Genomic DNA, 22,878 nt, shown 5'->3' with positions numbered 1-22,878 from the left:
CAACCAGGTAAGGTTCAAACCAGTTGTTATGGTTGCATTTCAACTTTTGTTCTGTTTCTGGGTTGCCATGGTAAAAAATGCAGTGGCCATTAAATAATTCTCATTAGAGGAAAAACTAAAGCATAGTCCTCAGGGAAAACAAAAATTGTTAATAGATGGCATAGCTTCTGGATGGTGGATTTATGTGGACATAAAAAATAATAACAAAGATTATACAACAAGGAAAAATACTTAAGATAATGTTAAGGAAAAGATACGAATTAAATATACATTCCAACTGCAATGATATAAAAACATAATATATAGGGAAAAAAGACTAGTAGGCCATATACATAATCTTCCCCTTCCTCCCCACACCAAACTACGATTTCTTTGACCACAAGGACCATATCGTACTCTTGTGTACCACAACCACACCTAGGCAGAATGCTAGGCATACTGGACTAGTTTAATATTTTCAACTGTATTAAAATATCTATACTTGCTTGACTCAAATTTTAGATAATATTTGGCATACAAGATAGAAATACACAACACACAACAGAGACGATGAATATAAAAAGTACTTTCTGACAAAGACCTATTACTGTCACACTATGAACAGCAAAGTTGATTACACTCCTTACACACTTGAAAAGCACCAAGGCTTTCTCAATTCACAACTTCCTTATTCCACATAATATCAATTACAGACTTTTCCTTAAGGTTCGTATTAATTAACAGGAAGTATTATTGCTACTCCTAGATAAGGAATAATATACAGCATTTTAAAAAATCCTTTATTCATGTTGGAAAAAGTAAAAAATATTTCTTATATTGGTTTAGATTTTGAAAAGTAATCAGAAATCTCCAAAATCAAACATGATCAAAATTGTTTAAAATGTATTATAGACTCAACTTCTCAACATTGTTAAATCATGCAACGTGATAGATTCCATACTATCAAAAGCTATAAAGTGTGTCTTTTAATTCAGTTCCTATTTCTTTACTTTTTCTTGCTTCTGAAATAGCAAATAACTTTAACCAAAATTTCCCCTTTTAACAAAGGAAGTAGTCTTTAGAGCAGAACTTGAATTTTCATTGTGGCTATTTTTTAAAAGGGATATGTGCCCTAAAATATGTTCATGAGAATTGACAAACTCGGTCTTTTAAAATTAAAGACACTAATACACTGTACAAATATAAACACAAAAACTAGAGAAGGTACAGTTAGTTATCATCCAGCACTCAAACAAATGGCACTCAGCAAAAAAACTGTATCCACCTCTCCTCCCACTACAGATACTGCCAACAGTCATCTCAGTGGCCCTAAATAAATGTTTATTTTAAAATAAATGTTGGGTTACATTTACTTTATCACAAAATTCATATTTTCTTTTTTCGTTTTAGATGGAGTCTTGCTTTGTTGCCCAGGCTGGAGGACAGTGGCTCGATTTTGGCTCACTGCAACCTCCGCCTCCCAGGTTCAAGCATTTTCCTGCCTCAGTCTTCCAAGTAGTTGGTATTACAGACAAGCGCCACCATGTCCAGCTAATTTTTTTATTTTTAGTAGAGATGGGTTTCCCTATGTTGGCCAGACAGATCTTGAACTCCCGACCTCAAGTGATCCGCCCACCTCGGCCTCCCAAAGTATTGGGATTACAGGCGTGAGCCACTGCACCTGGTCTCATATTTTATTTAAAAAACAAAAAATCAGGCCGGGTGTGCTGGTTCATGCCTGTAATCCCAGCACTTTGGGAGGCCGAGGCGGGCGTATCACCTGAGGTCAGGAGTTCAAGACCAGCCTGGTCAATAGGGGTGAAATCCCATCTCTACTAAAATACAAAAATTAGCCAGGTGTAGTGGCACACGCCTGAAGTCCCGGCTACTCAACAGGCTGAGGCAGAAAGAATCGCTTGAACCTGGGAGGCAGAAGTTGCAGCGAGCTGAGATGGCGCCACTGCACTCCAGCCTGGGTGACAGAGCAAGACTCTGTCTCAAAAAAAAAAAAAAAAAAAATCAGTTATATTAAGATTAGATAGGCCGGGCGCGGTGGCTCAAGCCTGTAATCCCAGCACTTTGGGAGGCCGAGACGGGCGGATCACGAGGTCAGGAGATCGAAACCATCCTGGCTAACACAGTGAAACCCCGTCTCTACTAAAATACAAAAAACTAGCCGGGCGAGGTGGCGGCGCCTGTAGTCCCAGCTACTCGGGAGGCTGAGGCAGGAGAATGGCGTGAACCTGGGAGGCGGAGCTTGCAGTGAGCTGAGATCTGGCCACTGCACTCCAGCCTGGGTGACAGAGCGAGACTCCGTCTCAAAAAAAAAAAAAAAAAAGATTAGATAGCCCAGATCCTCTGTTTTCTATTATACCAAACAAGAATTAGTGAACTCCTGACATAACATTTATTTAAATTTGTTTTCGTCTTTTAAAAAGCACTCATTCCCAATCTTGGTTTTCCAATAGTATAGGGAACTAATGACACTTAAAGATGACTTCCTACATCACCTTTTTAAAAACTAAGAAGTCTTTAGACTATGCGCAGTGGTTAATGCCTGTAATCCCAACATGTGGGAGATCAAAGCGGGCAGATTGTTGAGTCTATGAGTTTGAGACCAGCCTGGGCAACATGGCAAAACCTTGGCTCTACAAAAAATACAAAAATTCGGCCGGGCACGGTGGCTCATGCGTGTAATCCCAGCACTTTGGGAGGCCGAGGTGGGCAGATCACCTGAGGTCAGGAGTTCGAGACCAGCCTGGCTAACATGGTGAAACCCCATCTCTACTTTAAAAAAATGCAAAAATTAGCCAGGCGTGGTGGCGGGCGCATGTAGTCTCAGCTACTTGGGAGACTGAAGCAGGAGAATGGCGTGAACCCGGGAGGTGGAGCTTGCAGTGAGCCAAGATAGCACCACTGCACTCCAGCCTGAGCAACAGAGCAAGACTTTGTCTCAAAAAAGAAAATTGGCCACATGTGGTGGCATGCACTTGTAGTCACAGCTACTCGGGGATGAGGTGAGAGAACTGCTTGAGCCTGGGAAGGTGAGGCTACAGTGAGCCATGATCCTACCACTGCATGCTAGCCTGGGCAATAGAGCTGGAATGTCTCAAAAAAATTAAGAAATAAGTAATTTTTAAAATTAAAATAAGAAGTTTTGATTCATATTGGAGATTAAAAAAAAAAAGCTACGGTGGTAAAGTGAAAAAACAGTCAAATAATTTAAAACAGTCAAATAATTTCCCCCCAGAAAACTGGGGGAATGTTTAAGTGTGGTAAAATAAAAACTACGAAGAAAATTTAAGATATACTTAGAATTCATATTACACCAGTTAAGGCTTACAAAAAAAAAAAAAAAAGAAGGAAGAGAAAAGAAAACAATTTGCTAGAAAAGAGAAAAAGACTGCAAGATCTCAAAAACAGGAGAAGTGAGTAAGTTCCAAAGCATTAATTAATAAAAGATGACTCAGGCCAGGCGCGGTGGCTCACGCATGAAATCCCAACACTTTGGGAGGCCAAGGTGGGCGGATCACAAGGTCAGGAGCTCGAGACCAGCCTGGCCAATATGGTGAAACCCCATCTCTACTAAAAATACAAAAATTAGCAGAGTGTGGTAGTACATGCCTGTAATCCCAGCTACTCAGGAGGCTGAGGCATGAGAATTGCTTGAACACGGGAGATAAAGCTTGCAGTGAGCCAAGATGGTGCCACTGCACTCCAGTCTAGGAGACAGAGCAAGAGTCCAGCTCAAAAAATGACTCAGTTAATGGAAAAAGATTTCGTGTTATCAACTTTGTGCATCTGAATGGTCAATGTTGATTAACCTCAGTTTGTAAGTTCCTTAATTGTTCTTTATACAGCAAGCTTTATTTCGGAATGGAACAGCAGACTCCCAGGAGGAGAAATTCTTTGGAGGATAATATATTCATAACAAAATAAAGTTTTAGATCAAATTAAGCTCAAGACCATATATAATACTTGATAAAGAATTTCTTCCTCCCCTCCCTAGAGTATTGTCAATTATTTTTAAATGATCTAATTTTTATAAAGTCTTCGAATTAAAATGGAAAACATAATTAATGCTTTTGGAGAGAGGAATGAGAAGACAGATACCACAGAATATGACAATTCCAAAAAAGGTATGACTCTCTGGACTGGATAACAAATCTGGGGCATACTCAAATAGTCTCCTAAATTGATTACCTCTCTTAATTAAGAAACCACTAGGCCGGGCACAGTGGTTCATGCCTGTAATCCCAGCACTTTGGGAGTCCAGGGCAGGTGGATCAACTGAGGTCAGGAGTTCAAGACCAGCCTGGCCAACATGGTGAAACCCCATCTCTACAAATACACAAAAATTAGCCAGGCGTAATGACAGGTGCCTGTAATTCCAGATACTCGGGAGGCTGAGGCAGGAAAATCGCTTGAACCTGGAAGGTGGAGGTTGCAGTGAGCCAAGATCATGCCATTGTACTCCAGCCTGGGCAAAAAAGCCAGACTCCATCTCAAAAAAAAAAAAAAAAAAAAAAAAAAAAAAAAAAAAAAAAAAAAAAACCACTATATTTTGTTTACATTTACTAGAAAGGATCAGGAAACAGATTTTTTAAATTTAGTAATAAAAGGGCTAATATATGTGAAATAATTAGTCATTCATTCCACTTACTTTTGTGAAAAAAAGCACTATCTTCTGCTTTTTTGAGTGTGAGACATTTTAAAGGTACTTTGATATCAAAAATGCAATTTCAAGTACAAGGTAATTCTTCCTTTAATCACAGAAGCCAAGAACTTAATGCATAAAAGGATTTTAGACAAGGAATTCCTTTCTAAGTCAAAAAAGGAATTCTGATCGAGCACAGTAGCTTACACCCGTAATCCCAGCACTTTATGGGGGGCCAAGGTGCAAGGATCACTTGAGACCAGTAGTTCGAGACGAGCCTGAACAACATAACAAAACCCGGTCTCTACAAAAAATTTTAAAATTAGCTAGGCATGGTGGCTCATGCCTGTAGTTCCAGCTATTTGGGAGGCTGAGGTGGAAGGATCACTTGAGCCTGGGAGTTTGAGGATTCAGTGAGCTATGATCGTGTCACTGTACTCCAGTCTGGGAGACAGAGCCAGACTCTGTCTCTAAGAAAAAAAGAAAAAGATACAGCACTTTGGGAGGCCGAGGTGGGTGGATCATGAAGTCAGGAGATCAAGACCATTCTGGCTAACACAGTGAAACTCCGTCTCTACTAAAAATACAAAAAATTAGCTGGGGGTGACGGCAGGTGCCTATAATCCCAGCTACTCGGGAGGCTGAAGCAGAAGAATCACTTGAACCTGGGAGGCAGAGGTTGCAGTGAGCCGAGATCGCACCACTGCACTCCAGCCTGGGCGACAGAGCAAGACTCCATTTCGAAAAGAAAAAAAGAAAAAGAGAAAGAAAAAAAAAAATTTTCAGTCTGGGCAAGGTGGCTTATGCCTGTAATGCCAGCACTTTGGAAGGCTGAGGTGGGTGGACTGCTTTGAACTCAGGAGTTCAAGACCAGCCTGGGCAACATAGCCGACCAGCCTGGGCAACATAGCGAAACCCTATCTCTACAAAAAATACAAAAATCAGCCAGGCATGGTGGCTTATGACCGTAGTCCCAGCTACTCAGGAGGCTGAGGCTAGAGGATCGATTGAGCCCAGGAAGCGTAAGTCACAGTGAGCGGAGATCCTGCCACTGCACGTGTTAGACAGATTAGACAGACTGAGATCCAGTTTCAAACAATAAATAATAATAATTTCTTATTGAAAACTTGGTACCCAGGCTGGGCACGGTGGCTCACGCCTGTAATCCTAGTACTTTGGGAGGCTGAGGCAGGTGGATCACCTGAGGTTGGGAGTTTGAGACAAGCCTGGCCAACATGGTGAAATACCATCGCTACTAAAAATACAAAAATTAGCCAGGCATAGTGGCGCATGCCTGTAGTCCCAGCTACTTGGGAGGCTTAGGCAGGAGAATCGCTTGACCCCAGGGGGCGGAGGTTGCAGTGAGCCAAGATCACACCACTGCACTCCAGCCTGGGTGATAGAACAAGACTCTGTCTCAAAAAAAAAAAAAAAAAAAAAAAACAGAAAGAAAACTTGGTACCCTACAGATATTAACAAGAAAACTTAATACGTAAAACAATGAAAGGTAGGCTGAGTCTGTCAACTGTGTCTTTAGTGTTTGGTTCTAAAATATTACCTAACCCCTTTAGGCCAGGCATAGTGGTTCATGTCTGAAATCGCAGCACTTTGGAGCCCAGAAGTGCAAGACCAGCCTGGGCAACATAATGAGATCGTGTGTGTGTGTGTGTGTGTGTGTGTGTGTGTGTGTGTGTGTGTGTGTGTGTGTCTGTCTATCTATCTATCTAACCTATCTAAGACAGAGCTTCACTCTTGTTGCCTATCTATCTATCTATCTATCTATCTATCTATCTAATCTATCTAAGACAGAGCTTCACTCTTGTTGCCCAGGCCGAGTGCAATGGTGTGCTGAGATTACAGGCATGAGCCACCATGCCTGGCCTTGTCTCTATCTTTAAAAAAGTACGATCAAATTAGGATTTAAATATTACATTCAATAGTTAAATTTTCTTTCTTGAACAGAAAAGGCTCAACTTTTGAAATGTACCAAAAGCTTGCAACTGCCACAAGACCATTTCTCCAGATGAGTGGTACTTATAGTAATGCGACTCCAGTGCTATATCTATTAGTGGATGCCCTGTGGAGTCACATCATGCAGACTTCAAATTTTTTTCTTCTTTTGAGACAGGGTCTCACTCAGCCTGGAGTGTAGTGGCGCAATCTCAGCTTACTGCAACCTCCACCTCCCAAGCTCAAGCGATCCTCCCACCTCAGCCTCTCAAATAGCTGGGACTACAAGTGTGCGCCACCACACCCAGCTAATTTTTGTATTTTTGGTAGAGATGGGGTTTCACCATGTTGCCCAGGCTGGTCTCGAACCCCTGAGCTCAAGCAATCTGCATGCCTCAGCCTCCCAAAGTGCTGGGATTACAAGTGTGAATCATCGCGCCTGGCCTCGTTTTCTTAATTTTTTTTTATCGTAAAGACAGGATCTCGCTATCCTGCTCAGGCTGGTCTCAAACTCCAAGGCTCAAGCAATCCTCCCACCTTCACCTCCCAAAGTGTTGGGATTACAGCTGTGAGCCACCACACCCAGCCAACCTCAAATTTCTGTGGTAGAAATCACAGAAGTCACTCAATGTATTCAATGTTAACAAAGGTATCCAACAACTCTGGGTATCCACAAGTCTAAAAACACAAAGCATGACACATGGCTCATTTTGTCTCGCTAAAGTTGGCTTCTGTTACCAAACATCCATTGGCCCTCTTCTAGGACATCTGCTTAATAGCCACTTGAGCGCTCCTTGAATTCTAGAATACTTGAACTCCAGATTTCTAGTGGTTTTAATTTAGCTCTATTCCATCTTTCCAGAGTACTAGAGAGAGAACAGTCAGTTCTCACACATGCTCCAAGACTGCTGGCAAAGGCTTTCCATCATGAATGGCTGTACCTTTATAGCTGGTGTCACTATGTAGTCTTAATGAGTAATGTGGATAGAGTAGCTACCTGGCCATCCTTTGCTCCCTAGGATTCTGAAAGTTTACGATGCTGGGAGAGAAAGGCAGAGAACTGTCTGCTTACCTATATCAGACATGAAAATAGGCCATAAAGTTTCTCACCTTTTTTTTTTTTTTCTAATTTTGACTTAATTAGGTCTGTTTTATTAGCCAAAAGGGGAAAATCAACCTTGAGGTTTGAAACAATAATTTTAAAACCAAGAAAACATGAAATTATATTAAAATAAAATGATTCTGAAAATGAAGTTCTGTTCCCCAAATGGCCCCACTTTTCCATTAAAAGGAGCAAAAAAGAGGATTCAGTATTTTTTCTCTAGTATCTAACTACATGCTTAGGTCATTTTTAAATACATACTTCAAAGCTATAAGTTTATCTTACATTTTTACATTTCAAAGCAAAACAGAAAAAATGGAACTTTGTGTACTTGGTCAAAATTAGAGGAAATGATCCACACGCACACACTTGCATAATGGTTACAGCATAACGTTACCTGCAAACAAAGGCTGAGAGCTAAACTGAAGAAGTTGAGTCTGACAGGTTTAGTTACTTCTGCATACATGGGCACCATGTGAAAATGTAAATAAAGAACTAACCCTAGTTCCTAGGTCTCACTCCAGTCTGGGATGACAATTCCAAGTTTGTATTTAGAACCTTAGTCAAATTTCAGGATGAGTCATTGCACCATTAGAGCCCACTCTTTTTTTTGGTGGTGGGGGTGGGGAGGGGGAACACAGTTTCATTCTGTTGCTCAGGCTGGAGTACAGTGGCACCATCCTGGCTCACTGCAGCCTCCGCCTCCCAGGTTCAAATGGTTCTCATGCCTCAGCCTCCCAAGTAGCTGGGATTACAGGTGTGCACAACCATGCCCAGCTAATTTTTGTATTTTTAGTAGAGACAGGGTTTCACCATGTTGACCAGGCTGACCTCAAGTGATCCTCCCACCTTGGCCTCCCAAAGTGCTGGGATTACAGGCATGAGCCACCACGCCTGGCCGAGCCCAGTCTTTAGTGTACTTATGAGAAGAAATGTTTTACTTACTCTGGTCAGCATAGTTTTTTGCTTTGAGCTCAAGTTGTCTTGTTTGAGATTCTAAAGATTCCACTCGGGTCTGTAAGTCCTTTTTTTCCTGTTCTTGAGAGTCTTCAAATTCAATGAATTTCTAATAAAGAAGAACAATATAAATTTCATCAGAGAAATTAAACGTTACATTTTCAACTCCTGTATTTCTTGGAATCAATAATCACAATTAGGTATTAACTACTTAGATCTCAAAATTATGAACTTGGGTTGATTTTAGTTTTCTATAAAATTAAGTTTTAAAAGCTCCCAAATATAGAAGAAAAAAATAAAATAATTAAGGTGTTTCCACTTCATATTATAGGCATTCCATATGATATATATATCTTCCTAATATACAAACCCTTTTGTATACTTGCATATGCATCTTGATTTTCAGACAATTTAAAAATCTATAACATGTACAACAGAGAACAAAAGAATGATGGAATACTCAATAAATATTTGTTAAATGGTTGTGTGAGTAAGTCATAGATTCACCTGAACCATGGAGTTTAAATTCCTAAGAAAAGGATGTGTTCTAGGAATAACTCCACCACTCAAATCTGACTTACCAAACCTGTTCTCATCAACGACAGTAACACTAAGTGCAATCATTAAATCTTGGTCTTCATCTTGATTGTTGTATCAGCAACATCTGACAAGTAAGTGATCGCTCTCTCCTTAAAACTTTTTTTTTTTTAATTTGGCTACTAGGATATTTTCTCGTTTGCTGCTGGTTCTTGATCTTCTTTGGTAGCACCTCCTTTTCTCCCCAACTTCTCGCTCTGTGCTGGGACACATCTTCACTTCCTTGTTTACACTTATTCCCTAGTGATCGCATCCAGTTTCATGGCTTTAAGTATGAACTACATGCTGACAACTTCCAAATTTCTATCTCTAGCCCAGACCTGAATTCCAGATTTGTATGTCCAACTGCCTACTAGACAACTTCAATTGGATGTCTAAAAAGCATCTTAAGGCTGGGCGTGGTGGCTCATGCCTGTAATCCTAGCACTTTGGGAGGCCAAGGCGAGCAGATCATGAGATCAGGAGTTCAAGACCAGTCTGGTCAACATGCTGAAACACTATCTCCACTAAAAATACAAAAATTAGCTGGGCATGGTGGCGCGTTCCTGTAATCCCAGCTACTTGGGAGGCTGAGGCAGGAGAACTGCTTGAACCGAGACCCGGGAGGTAGAGGTTGCAGTGAGCTGAGATCATGCCACTGCACTCCAGCCTGGGCTACAGAGCAAGACTCTATCTCAAAAAAAAAAAAAAGTATCTTAAATTGAGCATGTGAAAACTTGCTCCTCTCCTGGTCTTCTCTAGCTCATTAAATTATTGTGGTCAGTTGCTCAGGACCAAAACACTGGAGTCAGCTTTGACTCTTCTGTTTCTCTAGTACCTCACATATCCAATCCATCAGCAAATCTACCTACAGATCGGACTGCTTTTCATCATTTCCACCACCATCCTGGTGTGTGCCACCATCATCTAATACCTGGATTACTGCAACAGTGAAAGTCTCCTAATTAGTCTCCTTACTTCCACCCTACCCCTCTACAATATATTCTAGAGGATCTAGGAGGATTCTTTAAAAAGAAAGTCAGCCAGCCTGGCCAACATGGTGAAATTCGATCTCTACTAAAAATAGAAAAATTAGCTAGGTGAGGCCGGGCGCGGTGGCTCACGCCTGTAATCCCAGCACTCTGGGAGGCCGAGGTGGGCAGATCTAGAGGTCAGGAGATCGAGACCATCCTGGCTAACATGGTGAAACCCCATCTCTACTAAAATACAAAACATTAGCCAGGCATGGTGCCAGGTGCCTAGAGTCCCAGCTACTCAGGAGGCTGAGGCAGGAGAATGGCGGGAACCCGGGAGGCGGAGCTTGCAGTGAGCCTAGATCGCGCCACTGCACTCCAGCCTGGGTGATAGAGTGAGACTCTGTCTCAAAATACATAAATAAAATAATAAAATTAGCTGGGCATGGTGGCAGGCTCCTGTAATCCCAGTTACTGGGGAGGCTGAGGCAGGAGAATCGCTCGAACCCAGAAGATAGAGGTTACAGTAAGCTGAGATCATGCCACTGCACTCCAGCCTGGGCAACAGAACAAGACCCCTCTCAAAAAAAAAAAAAGGAAAGAAAGTAGGCCAGGAGCGGTGGCTCACGCTTATAATCCCAGCACTCTGGGAGGCCCAGGCAGGCTGATCACCTGAGGTCAGGAGTTCAAGACCAGCCTGACCAACATGGAAAACCCCATCTCTACTAAAATACAAAATTGGTCGGGCCTGGTGGTGCATGCCTGTAATCCCAGCTACTTGGGAGGCTGAGGCAGGAGAATTGCTTGAACTCAGGAGGTGGAGGTTGCGGTGAGCCGAGATCACGCCATTGCACTCCAGCCTGGACAAAAAGAGCAAAACTCTGTCTCAAAAAAAAAAAAATGTAAAAACAATTTACTCCTCTGCTCAAAACGCTCTAGTGGTTTACATTCTTTACCATAGCCTCTAAGGATCTACACAATATGCTTCCACCATTCTCTTCTTTGACATCATCTCCTGCTTCTCTTTCTACCCTCCTCTCCTTCCCATTCTGATTCCAGTCTCCATGCAGTTCCTCCAACACTTCAAGCCTTAGCACCTGCTTCCTACTACCTAGAAGTTTCTTCTTCCAGATATCCAAACGGCTTGCTCTCTACTTACTTCCTTCACATCTTTGTTCAAATGTCACCTTCTTGGTGAAGCCTTCTTTGGCCATCCTATTTAAAACTGCGATACCAGGCCAGGCACAGTGGCTCATGCTTGTAATCCTAGCACTTTGGGAGGCCAAGGCAGGTGGATCACTTAAGGTCAGGTGTTTGAGACCAGCCTGGCCAACACTGAAACCCCATTTCTACTAAAAATACAAAAATTAGCCAGGCATGGTGGTGCACGCCTGTAATTCCAGCTACTTGGGAGGCTGAGACAAGAGAATTGCTTGAACCCAGGAGGCGGAGGTTGCAGTGAGCCTAGATCGTGCCACTGCATTACGTTCTAGCCTGGGCAACAGAGCGAGACTCTGTCTCAAAAAAAAAAAAAAAAAACTGTGATACCTACTCCCTATCTCTCCTCCCTGTTTATTTTCTTTAGAGTACTTAACCTCATCTAACATGCTAACTATTTTAGTAATTGATGTTATTTATTACTTGTCTGTCCTCACTAGAATGTGGGTTCCATGAAGTCAGGAATTTTTTTTTGTTCACTGCTGTATACCCAGTGCAAAGAATGATGATAGCGGGTTCTCAAATATTCATTAAACAAATGAGTAAATGAAGAAAATTTTCCAAGTTAAAAAAACTGAAACCCTTATAGAAAAATTTATAATTCACCAAAAACTTAGGTATCACTACAATATATCCTAGTTTTAATATGAAATTGTCAGTCTATTACCTATTTTAACTGTCCTCAAACTTTTCAATCACTGCAGAGGACACTGGGTTGTTGTTTTGTTTTGTTTTGGTTTGGTTTGGTTTTTTGTCTACATACATTACGTTCCTTTGAGGAACCTTCTATCTCCAGTTTCATGCTAATTATATTCAGTCCATGTAATTTGATTGGTGATGACTCCATCTCCCTAGAGGTAGGCACAGGACTTGAACCAGACTGATCAGAGTCCTCTCTAAAAACCTAGCAGGCCTAGGCTGCAGACTGACATCTTTTTCCAGCATAGAGAAGAGCAAGCCTGAGACTAAAGCCAATATAGAGAAAAGAGCAAGGGGAGAAAACTTTAATTCAAGATACTATTTGTACCCAGGATTCCTGGATCCAGAATTTTCCCAGTGTTTTTTGTTTTTTTTCAGTTACAAAATACAATAAATTCCTTTTTTACATAAGCTTGAGTTGGTTTTCTTTTTTTGAGACTGAGTTTCGCTGTGTCCCCAGGCCAGAGTGCACTGGTACCATCTTAGCTCACTATAATCTCTGCCTCCCGGGTTCAAGTGATTCTCCTGCCTCTTTTTCTTTTTAAGATGTAGGTCTCGGCTGGGCGCGGTGGCTGAAGCCTGTAATCCCAGCACTTTGGGAGGCCGAGACGGGCGGATCATGAGGTCAAATAGATCGAGACCATCCTGGCTAACACAGTGAAACCCCATCTCTACTAAAAAATACAAAAAAAACTAGCCAGGCGAGGTGGCGGGCGCCTGTAGTCCCAGCTACTCGGGAGACTGAGGCAGGAGAATGGCGTAAACCCGGGAGTCGGAGCTTGCAGTGAGCTGAGATCCGGCCACTGCACTCCAGCCTGGGCGACAGAGCGAGACTCCGTCCCCCCAAAAAAAAATGTAGGTCTCACTATGTTGCCAGGCTGGTCTACAACTGCTGAACTGCCGGCCTCAGACTCCTGGGCTCAAGCAACCCTCCTGCCTCAGCCTCCAGAGTAGCTGGGACTACACGTGTGAGCCACCATGTTTAACTTTCCTGATCTTTGAAGCTTGGAACCCACAAACTCTGTAATGTTGGTTCTTAATCATTAGGGGATCCAAAGACCAATTTGGAAATTTGATCCATCTATGAACCATATTTCCCTAGAAAAAATGCCCCCACCCATGTCAAATGCCACCTATTTTCTCAGGGGCTTAGAGACACTGTAGTTCCTTCCACAAACCCCAATTTTAGCACCTCTACGCTATACATTTCTATGAAAACATTTCATATTTGTGGGACTTCTGGGGAAATCAAGTCATTGTTTATTTTTCAGAATATTCAAAAGATGACCACATATAAGAAAAGTAAAGGTTACAGTAAATATAGGAAAAGAGGCAAACTATTAATCATTCATTCATTCATTCAAGAAACATCTACTGACTACTTACTATGTACCAGGCACAGGGAACATGACTATGAGTATCCAACTAGCCCTGCCTTCCAAGTGTTCACTGGCTACAACTGAATGCAAGCAGATGATATAAGGTTACATTAAATAGAAAAGCAGAAACTATGAAGTCTGAGTAAGTTATTTCAACATTTTACCTGGATATATAAGCAAAGACTAACAATTAATAGGAAAACGTAATTATTATTTTTTGGCCTGCTTTGAAAATGATGCTCCCTTGGCTAACTTAACTACTGTATCTGGGAAAGTAACCAAAAAGAAACAATTTTTTTTTTTTTAAATGGAGTCTTGCTCTGCCACCCAGGTTGGAGTGCAGTGGTGCCATCTCAGCTAACTGCAACCTTCATCTCCTGGCTTTAAGCAATACTCCTGCCTCAGCCTCTGAGTGGCTGGGATCACAGACATGGGCTACCATGCCTGGCTAATTTTTTTTGTATTTTTGGTAGAGACAGAGTTTCACCATGTTGACCAGGATGGTCTCGAACTCCTGACATCAAGTGATCTGCCTGTCTTGGCCTCCCAAAGTGCTGGGATTACAGGCGTGAGTCACTGCACCCAGTCCAGATATTCTTATATTAGGCACCTCTTGTGTTATGGATAAAATGCTGTTTTAAAGAACATACAGCATTATGTTTACCAAGAAACACTTCAGATGCTGTGCTATTAAACTGCTAACAAAAAATTTTACCACTATTTTGCTTTTTTGTTTGGTTGGTTTTTTGGGGGATGGAGTCTGGCTCTGTTGTCCAGGCTGGAGTACAGTGGCATGATCTCGGCACACTGCAGCCTCTGCCTCCCAGGTTCAAGCAATTCTCGTGCCTCAGCCTCCCAAGAATCTGGGATTACAGGCATAAGCCACCATGCCTGGCTAATTTTGGTATTTTTAGTAGAGATGTGGTTTCACCAAGTTGGTGAGGCTGGTCTCAAACCCTTGACCTCAGGTGATTCCAGCACTTTGGGAGGCCGAGCTGGGATTACAGGCATAAGCCACCGCACCCAGCCCAGAAATTCTTATCTTAGGCACTTTTTGCGCTATGGACAAAAATGCTATTTTAAAAAGCATACAGCATTATGAGGATATTGTGCTACTAAACTGCTACCAAACAATTTTACCACTATTTTGCTTATTTACAACTTCTTTCTGCCTAATAGGAGAAAGGGACACACAGTTTCACATCTGCTTTGTTGCTTAGCGACAAAGGTCAGCTTCAGAAGATGGATACCACAGAATACGACAATTCCAAAAAGACCTACCTAGATGATTCAAGCTTCAGAATTTTTCACATTTCATTATGATTACTGAGGCTTCTTATCTATATCACTTTAAATAAATATGACACAGAGAAAAAGAGATTTTTTTAAAGTGATGTGATAGGTCTTGGATTGGCAAGGCTATTATCTCCAAAGAAATCTCGTTTCTTTAGTTTCCTTACATAGGAAAGTACGAGCAGTAATAAAAATATTCCAAAGCAAATACATACTTTGAGTCCTTTCCTTCAAACAAATTAGATAAACTTAGAGATTACAAAATGGAATGCTGTATTTCACAAACGTATGTACATTTTCTCCTTTCTTGAGTTCCAAGCAGCTCTTAAACTTCTTGGAATCATAAACACTTTTGAGTATATTGTGAAAACAGATCTTATACCCACAAAGATAAATATTTAAAACTCAAAGCTATATACATTCATCAGTGCATCTTCAAATTCTAAAAGAAATCAAGCAGGATTTTTCCCCATTTATAAACATTGTTGATGTTGATTTTGTAGAAATAATTTTTTATTGTCTTGAAAATCCCAATTTTATCTTTTTTTTTTTGAGACAGAGAATCTCACTCTGTTGCCCAGGATGGAGTGCAGTGGTGCAATCTCAGCTTACTGCAACCTCCACCCCTTGGGTTCAAGCAGTTCTCGTGCTTCAGCCTCTGGAGTAGCTGTAATTACAGGCATGTGCCACCACACTCAGCTAATTTTTGTATTTTTGGTAGAGACAGGGTTTCACCATATCGGCCGGGCTGGTCTCAAACTCCTGACCTCAGGTGATCTGCTTGCCTCGGCCTCCCAAAGTGCTGGGATTACAGGTGTGAACCACCACACCCGGCTGAAAATCCCAATTTTAAATGTGTATTGAGTCTTGGTTTGGAAACGTACAGCTGCCATCCTCATTTAAGATGCTAATCACAGCCATGTGCAGTGGCTCATTCCTGCACTCCTAGCACTTTGGGACGCTGAGGTGGACAGACTGCCTGAGCTTAAGAGTTTGAGACCAGCCTGAGCAACATGGTGAAACCCCATCTCAACTAAAAACATGATTAAAAAAAAATTAGCTAGGCGTGGTGGCATGTGCCTGTAGTCCTAGCTACTCAGGAGGCTGAGGCACAAGAATATCTTGAACCCAGGAGATGGAGGCTGCAATGAGCCGACATCCCACCACTTCACTTCAGCCCGGGCGATGGAGCAAGACTCTGTCTCCAAAAATAAAATAAAATAAAATGGCCGACACGGTGGCTCACGCCTGTAATCCCAGCACTTTGGGAGGCCAAGGTGGGTAGTCAGGAGTTCAAGACCAACCTGGCCAAGATGAAACTCAGTCTCTACTAAAAATACAAAAATTAGCTGGGCATAGTGGCAGGTGTGTGTAATCCCAGCTACTCAGGAGGCTGACGCGGGAGAATCACTTGAATCTGGGTGGCAGAGGTTGCAGTGAGCCAAGATGGAGCCACTGCACTCCAGCCTGGGTGACAGTGAGACTCCATCTCAAAAAATAAATAAATAAAATAATAAAATAAAAAATAAAATGCTAATCATTAATATGCATCTAAAATAAATATTCCTCAGTTCTGATAAGACATCCTTAATAGCTTACACAGGGCATTGAAAGCCTAGTAGGATAAATGTAATGCTAACTTTCTTTTTTTTTTTTTTTTTTTTTTTTGAGACAGAGTCTCACTCTGTCGCCCAGGCTGGAGTGCAGTGGCGCGATCTCGGCTCACTGCAAGCTCTGCCTCCCAGGTTTATGCCATTCTCCTGCCTCAGCCTCCCAAGTAGCTGGGACTACAGGCGCCCGCCACCTTGCCCAGATAGTTTTTTGTATTTTTTTAGTAGAGATGGGGTTTCACCATGTTAGCCAGGATGGTCTCGATCTCCTGATCTCGTGATCCGCCCGTCTCGGCCTCCCAAAGTGCTGGGATTACAGGCTTGAGCCACCGCTCCTAATGCTAATGCTAACTTTCAAAGAATAATCAAGAATCAAGAAAAAGTAACAAGTCACTGGAAGTTTCTCAATTGCTATCCAAGAAAAATATCCATCAAATAGTCTAGTTTTGGGCCATTGTTTTGAGAAATATCACTGACAATATAGGTAACCTCATGAACACAAGTTGCTGTAAGGTGGAACAGCTCAGAAAGCGGAACACTCATAATTACAAAAATACTTCAGAAATGGCGTAGCTCTATATAGCAATTAGCAACCACATGAAAGTGGGAAACATTGATATAAGAATTTAAGAATGAGAAAACTGGAATAGAAACAGAGACGGTGTCATGAAATTCAAACAGATGCCAAAACACAGCTCTTGGCAGAAAAACGTTTGGATTCATGGTCCTAATAAGAGTCCTCTTTTTTCCTGGGTGAGGGTTGGAGGTACAGCATAAGGGAAGTAATGAGAATAGTTTCTTTCTCTCTATACCTAACCTTTTCATATTATCAATAAAATATTTAGGCAATAAGTGGCATGGGTTACACTAAAAAGAAAGTTATCCAACAGGGCTTTCCGCTTCCCTTCTACGTTCAGAGATCTTAGTTGGGCTGGTAGCACGTGAGTTCTGCTAAACCTCATTACTCGATTTGTATAGTACAAGCATCGCTGACCTTCTTTATTTTTTAATTTAATTTTTAATTTTTATTTATTTATTTTTTAGAGATGAAGTGTTGTTCTGTCATTCAGGCTGGAAGTGAAGTGGTGCAATCATGGCTCACTGCAGCCTCAACTTCCTGGGCTCAAGCGATCCTCCCACCTCTGCCTTCTGAGTAGCTGGGACTACAGGCACGTGCCACTATACCCAGCTAAATTCTTTTTATCTCTTATTTTTAGTAGAGACAAGGTCTCACCATGTTGCCCAGCCTGGTCTCGAACTCCTGAGCTCAAGAGATCCTCCTGCCTCAGCCTCCCAAAGTGCTGGGATTATAGGCATGAGCAACGATGCCCGGCCCTGATCCTCTTTTTAAAGCTTTCTTGATTTACTTCAAAGAAACATATCTGCTTTCTACTTCTATAATTTCCACTTAACACACAAACTAACTGAGATAACATAAAAATAGAAAACATCCCAGTCTGTCACTTTGTAGTCAAAGAAAAATTCGTCATATTTAAGAGACTAGGAAAAAGTTGTTGTAATAGTTAAGTCACACACCCATTCACAATGCCTATTCTCCATATGTTAGGCAGTTAGGCAGTATGACGACATTTACTACAAACTAGGTCATGTCATTCATAAGATTTATTCTTAGATAAAATAACATGTTAAATATAAAACTAAAACTCTTTGCCCACCCATCCAATCGGAGTACTCACTGTATGAGAGCCATCAAAGACATACCATAAACATTGACAATGTAACATACTAAGTGCTATAATGAAAGCAGAGAGGAAGAAGTGACTAAATCTACTTTAAAAAAGGGAAGTCGGGGCCAGGCACAGTGGCTCAAGCCTGTAATCTCAGCACTTTGGGAGGCCGAGGGCGGATCACGAGGTCAGGAGGTCGAGACCATCCTGGCTAACACGATGAAACCCTGTTTCTACTAAAAATACAAAAAAATTAGCCGGATGTGGTGGTGGTGGAGCCTGTAGTCCCAGCTACTTGGGAGGCTGAGGCAGGAGAATGGTGTGAACCTGGTCAGTAAAGCTTGCAGTGAGCCGAGATCACACCACTGCACTCCAGCCTGGGCAACAGAGTAAGACTCCGTCTCAAAAAGAAAAAAAAAAAGGTGGAGGGGCCACAGTGGCTCACACTTGTAATCCCAGCACTTTGGGAGGCCAAGGCAGGTGGGTCACGAGGTTGAGAGATGGAGACAACTCTGGCCAACATGGTGCAACCCTGTATCTATTAAAAATACTAAAATTAGCCAGGTGTGGTGGCATGCGTCTGTAGTCCCAGCTACTCAGGAGGCTGAGGCAGGAGAATCGCTTGAACCCGGGAGGCAGAGGTTGCAGTGAGCCGAGATCGTGCCACTGCACTCCAGCCTGAGCAAGAGGGAGACTCTGTCTCAAAAACAATAACAACAAAACACACACACACACACACACACACACACACACAGAAATCGCGGACGCGATGGCTCACACCTATAATCCCAGCACTTTGGGAGGCCAAGGCAGGCGAATTACTTGAGGTCAGGAGTTCGAGACCAGCCTAGCCAACATGGTGAAGCCCTTCTCTACTAAAAATACAAAAATTAGTTGGGCAAAAAAAAAAAAAAAAAATTAGCTGGGCCTGGTGGTGGGCGCCTGTAATTCCAGCTACTCAGGAGGCTGAGGCAAGAGAATCACTTGAACCCAAGAGGTAGAGGTTGCAGTGAGCTGAGATTGTGCCATTGCACTCTAGCCTGGGCAACAAGAGCGAAACTCTGTCTCACAAAAAGAAAAAAAAAAAAAAAGGAAGTCGATAGGCGCATCTAAATCTTGGAAATCATCACTAAAGAACTTATCCATGTAACCAAAACTACCTGTTACCCAAAACTATTGAAATAAAATAAAATTATATATATAATTACAATATATATGTGTGTGTATATATATATATACTTTTTTTTTTTTTTGGATACGGAGTCTCACTCTGTGACCCAGACTGGAATGTAGTGGCATGATCTCGACTCACTGCAATCTGCCTACCAGATTCAAGCAATTCTCCCTGCCTCAGCCACCCGAGTGGCTGGGACTACAGGTGCCCACCACCACGCCCAGCTGTTTTTTTGTATTTTTAGTAGAAGACAGGGTTTTCCCATGGTGGCCAGGCTGGTCTCAAACTCCTGACCTCAGGTGATCCACCTGCTTCAGCCTCCCAAAGTGCTGGATTACAGGTGTGAGCCACTGCGCCCGGCCATATATACTATTTTTTTAAAAAGAGAGAAGTAATTTTAGCTTACTCTAAAAGGAATGGCTTGTGTAAAACTTTTACTGAGATAAAGACATTCCAGGCAGAGGTCACACAGCACATGCAAAGGTCTAAAGATCATGGCATGCCCAGGTAACTACAATTCACTATTAAAATTTGAGTCGATGTAAAGGTAAACTATAAACCAAAGAATAAGTTGAGAATCTCTCTGATTCACAAAGGGAGTAAAAAGACAAATAAGGTTCCGCGGTGGCTCAAGCCTGTAATCCCAGCACTTTTGGGAGGCAGAGGCGGGCAGATCATGAGGTAAGGAGTTCAAGACCAGCCTGGCCAACACAGTGAAACTCCATCTCTACTAAAAATACAAAAATTAGCCAGGCATGGTGGCAAGTGCCTGTAATTCCAGATACTGGTGAGGCTGAGGCAGGAGAATTGCTTGAACCTGGGAGGCGGAGATTGCAGTGAGCCGAGATCCCGCCACTGCACTCTAGCCTGGGCAACAAAGCAAGACTCCATCTCAAAAAAAAAAAAAAACAAAGATTACATTCATCCATCCATCTTTTCAAAACACAACTTGAGCCCCTCCTGTTTTAAATATTCCAAGGTACTGGGAAATGTAATAGGTTTGTTACAAGAGAGCCCTGTGTTCTATTGATTGAAATTTAACAGAAGATGAAAGGTCTTAATCATGGGTAATTGCATCTTACAAAAAAGATGGATTTGCAAAAGATCTTGCATAATTCAACAGTCACCTAATTTGAGGTTAAGGCTGATAAGAGACAACTTATATTTCTGTTACTGCCTAGGTAATACCTACATAGGATAACAGCATAACATTGGTTTACAGCTCAGTCAGGTTTGCATATAACAGGATTTCTGAAGACTTTCTGAAATGAAACGGTAACATTTCAAACTCTGAATATGAAATGAAACTTTTAACAATCACATAGTTCAAGTCTGTATATAAGTAACCACACTGAAATTATATACGTGAACAAGAAAAAGCACAGGCCAGGCACGGTGGCTCAAGCTTATATAATCCCAGCACTCTGGGAGGCCAAGGAGAGCTGCTCACTCAAGCTCAGGAGTTCGACACCAGCCTGGGCAACATGATGAAACCTTGTCTCCACAAAAAACATGAAAATTAGCCTGGTGTAGTGGTGTGCACCTGTAGTACCAGCTACTCAGAGGCTGAGGTGGGAAGGGATCACCAAGCCCAGGAGGCAGAGATTGCAGTGAGCTGAGAATGAGCCACTGCACTCGAGCCTGGGCGACAGATCAAGACCCGGTATCCAAAAAAAAAAAAAAAAAAGGAAATGAATGCTCATAAAAAGTCAAGGATAGTCATTACTGATTTAATGTGACTTAATTGATTGCCAGCGGCATTACTTTATAAAGTTGGTCACCCTCTGCTACACTTGGCAAACCTCAGAATAATCATGATAGAGTTAGGCCAACAGCAAAATCGTGGCAGGCGAGGGGCAGAATTTTTTTTATTTGTTTGTTTTTTGGTTTTTTGTGTTTTTTTTGGCAAATTATAAAACCATATTACTCCTGGAAATTCCAGCGAGCCTTCTCAGCACAAGAATTTGTCAGATCACTCAGGTATGTTGGTATAAAACACACATATTCTTCCCCTTTTCTGTTTTTCTCACACACATAAATACTTTTTTTTTTTTTAAGGCTAGGGGCATTAAGGGCCTGTGAATGAGCTTTTTCAGCATGTATAATAACACATCTTCACTAAATACCCCTCTTCCCTTTCAATAACTAACAGGCCAGCAACAACATTGAAGTGACTTCAGACATCTCTCCTGGGAGCAACTAGACATTGTTTTAAAAAAAAAATCAGTGGACAATACAGACTTATGTCAGGATCTAAAAGGAGTAAGCTTTGTGATGAAGCAAAATGCTTTCAAGTCCAGATGGCTTATAGGGACTGTTTCGCCCCACTGTTCTGGCGAAAAACAAAGGAATACTTTGAAAAGACAAGCTCCCAAAGTTTAAAAAAAAAAATTCCCTAGAGGTTGTTGCTTGTTGGAATAAAGATGCAGAAGAAAAAAGAAAAGAAAAAGAATAGCCATTTAAATACTTTGACGACAGAACTTGTCTAAAATATACCAAATAAAAGGCTGACTTATTAAGTGTCCATCAAGATATTATATTAAATAATTAGTTAAATGTAATTGTTTTTAAATGTAATTTATCTTAAGAAATAAGACAGGATTGAAGACCATATTAAATAACACTCAAAGGATGTAATCCTCCCAAGTCCAAAATGTGAAAAAATTTTAACACAAATAATTTGGTTTCTTCTACAATAAATGTCAAGTGGGAAAAAAGAAAAAAAGAACCATTATATATAAAGAGAAACTTGAGACATATTGAATCCAGTATAAATGTGTAGACTCTCTTGTTCAGATACTGATTGAAAACAACCAACTACAAAACTACATTTATGAGACAATTAGGGAAATGTGAACACTTACTAAGTATTAAATATTATTAAAGAGTAATTGTTTATAAATTTTAGATGTGATACTGATGTTGTGGTTTCCATATTTGTTAAACAGCCCTATCTCCTAAGGATACAATGATATAGTCTTGTCTGCCTTAATATTATGGTGAAAATGTTGAAGGGAGGTAGGGAAGCACAGGTGAAAAAAACATTGGCTTGGCCAGGTACAGTGGCTCATGCCTGTAATCTCAGTGCTATGGGAGGCCAAGGTGGGAAGACCACTTGAGGCCGAGAGTTTGAGAACAGCCTGAGCAACACAGAGAGACCCTTGTCTCCACAAAAAAGAAAAAGAAAAATTTAGCTGGACGTGGTGGCAGACACCTGTAGTTCTAGCTACTCAGGAAGCTAAACTGGGAGGACTGCTTTAGCCCAGGAGTTCTAAGCTGCAGTGAGCTATGATCACACCACTGCACAACAGCCTGGGCTACAGAGCGAACAAATCTCTCTTAAATTTTTTTTTTTCTAAAGAAAACTACTGGCATATTGTTAGTAACTGTTGAAGTTGAATGATGTGTATATGGGAGTTCATATATATTCTACTATTCTCTCTAATCTTCAATGTTTAGATATTTCTGTAAAAAAAAAAAAAAAAAGTTGGCCAGGCAAAGTGGCTCATGCCTGTAATCCCAGCACTTTGGGAGGCTGAGGTGGGCAGACTGCTTGAGCTCAGGAATTTGAGACCAGCCTGGGCAAAATAGCAAAACCCCATTTCTTTTAAAAAACAAAAAA

The 22,878-nt window shown here is 41.5% G+C and overlaps 1 protein-coding gene across 1 annotated transcript in view; it reads right to left on the bottom strand.

The window, feature by feature from the left end:
- Positions 1-22,878, bottom strand: part of SPAG9 (sperm associated antigen 9) — a 160,650-nt gene that overhangs the window by 116,459 nt on the left and 21,313 nt on the right. Inside the window, exon 2 of the mRNA XM_017853862.1 lies at positions 8,634-8,754. Within this exon, the coding sequence (XP_017709351.1) occupies positions 8,634-8,754 (121 nt within the window). The remainder of the gene's footprint in view (positions 1-8,633; positions 8,755-22,878) is intronic.

This window comes from Rhinopithecus bieti, unplaced genomic scaffold (genome assembly GCF_001698545.2).
Source record: "Rhinopithecus bieti isolate Rb0 unplaced genomic scaffold, ASM169854v2 scaffold_35856, whole genome shotgun sequence".
Classification (NCBI taxonomy): Eukaryota; Metazoa; Chordata; class Mammalia; order Primates; family Cercopithecidae; genus Rhinopithecus; species Rhinopithecus bieti.
Note: the sequence above shows the minus strand (reverse complement) of the source record. Positions and strands in the feature narration are given on the sequence as shown.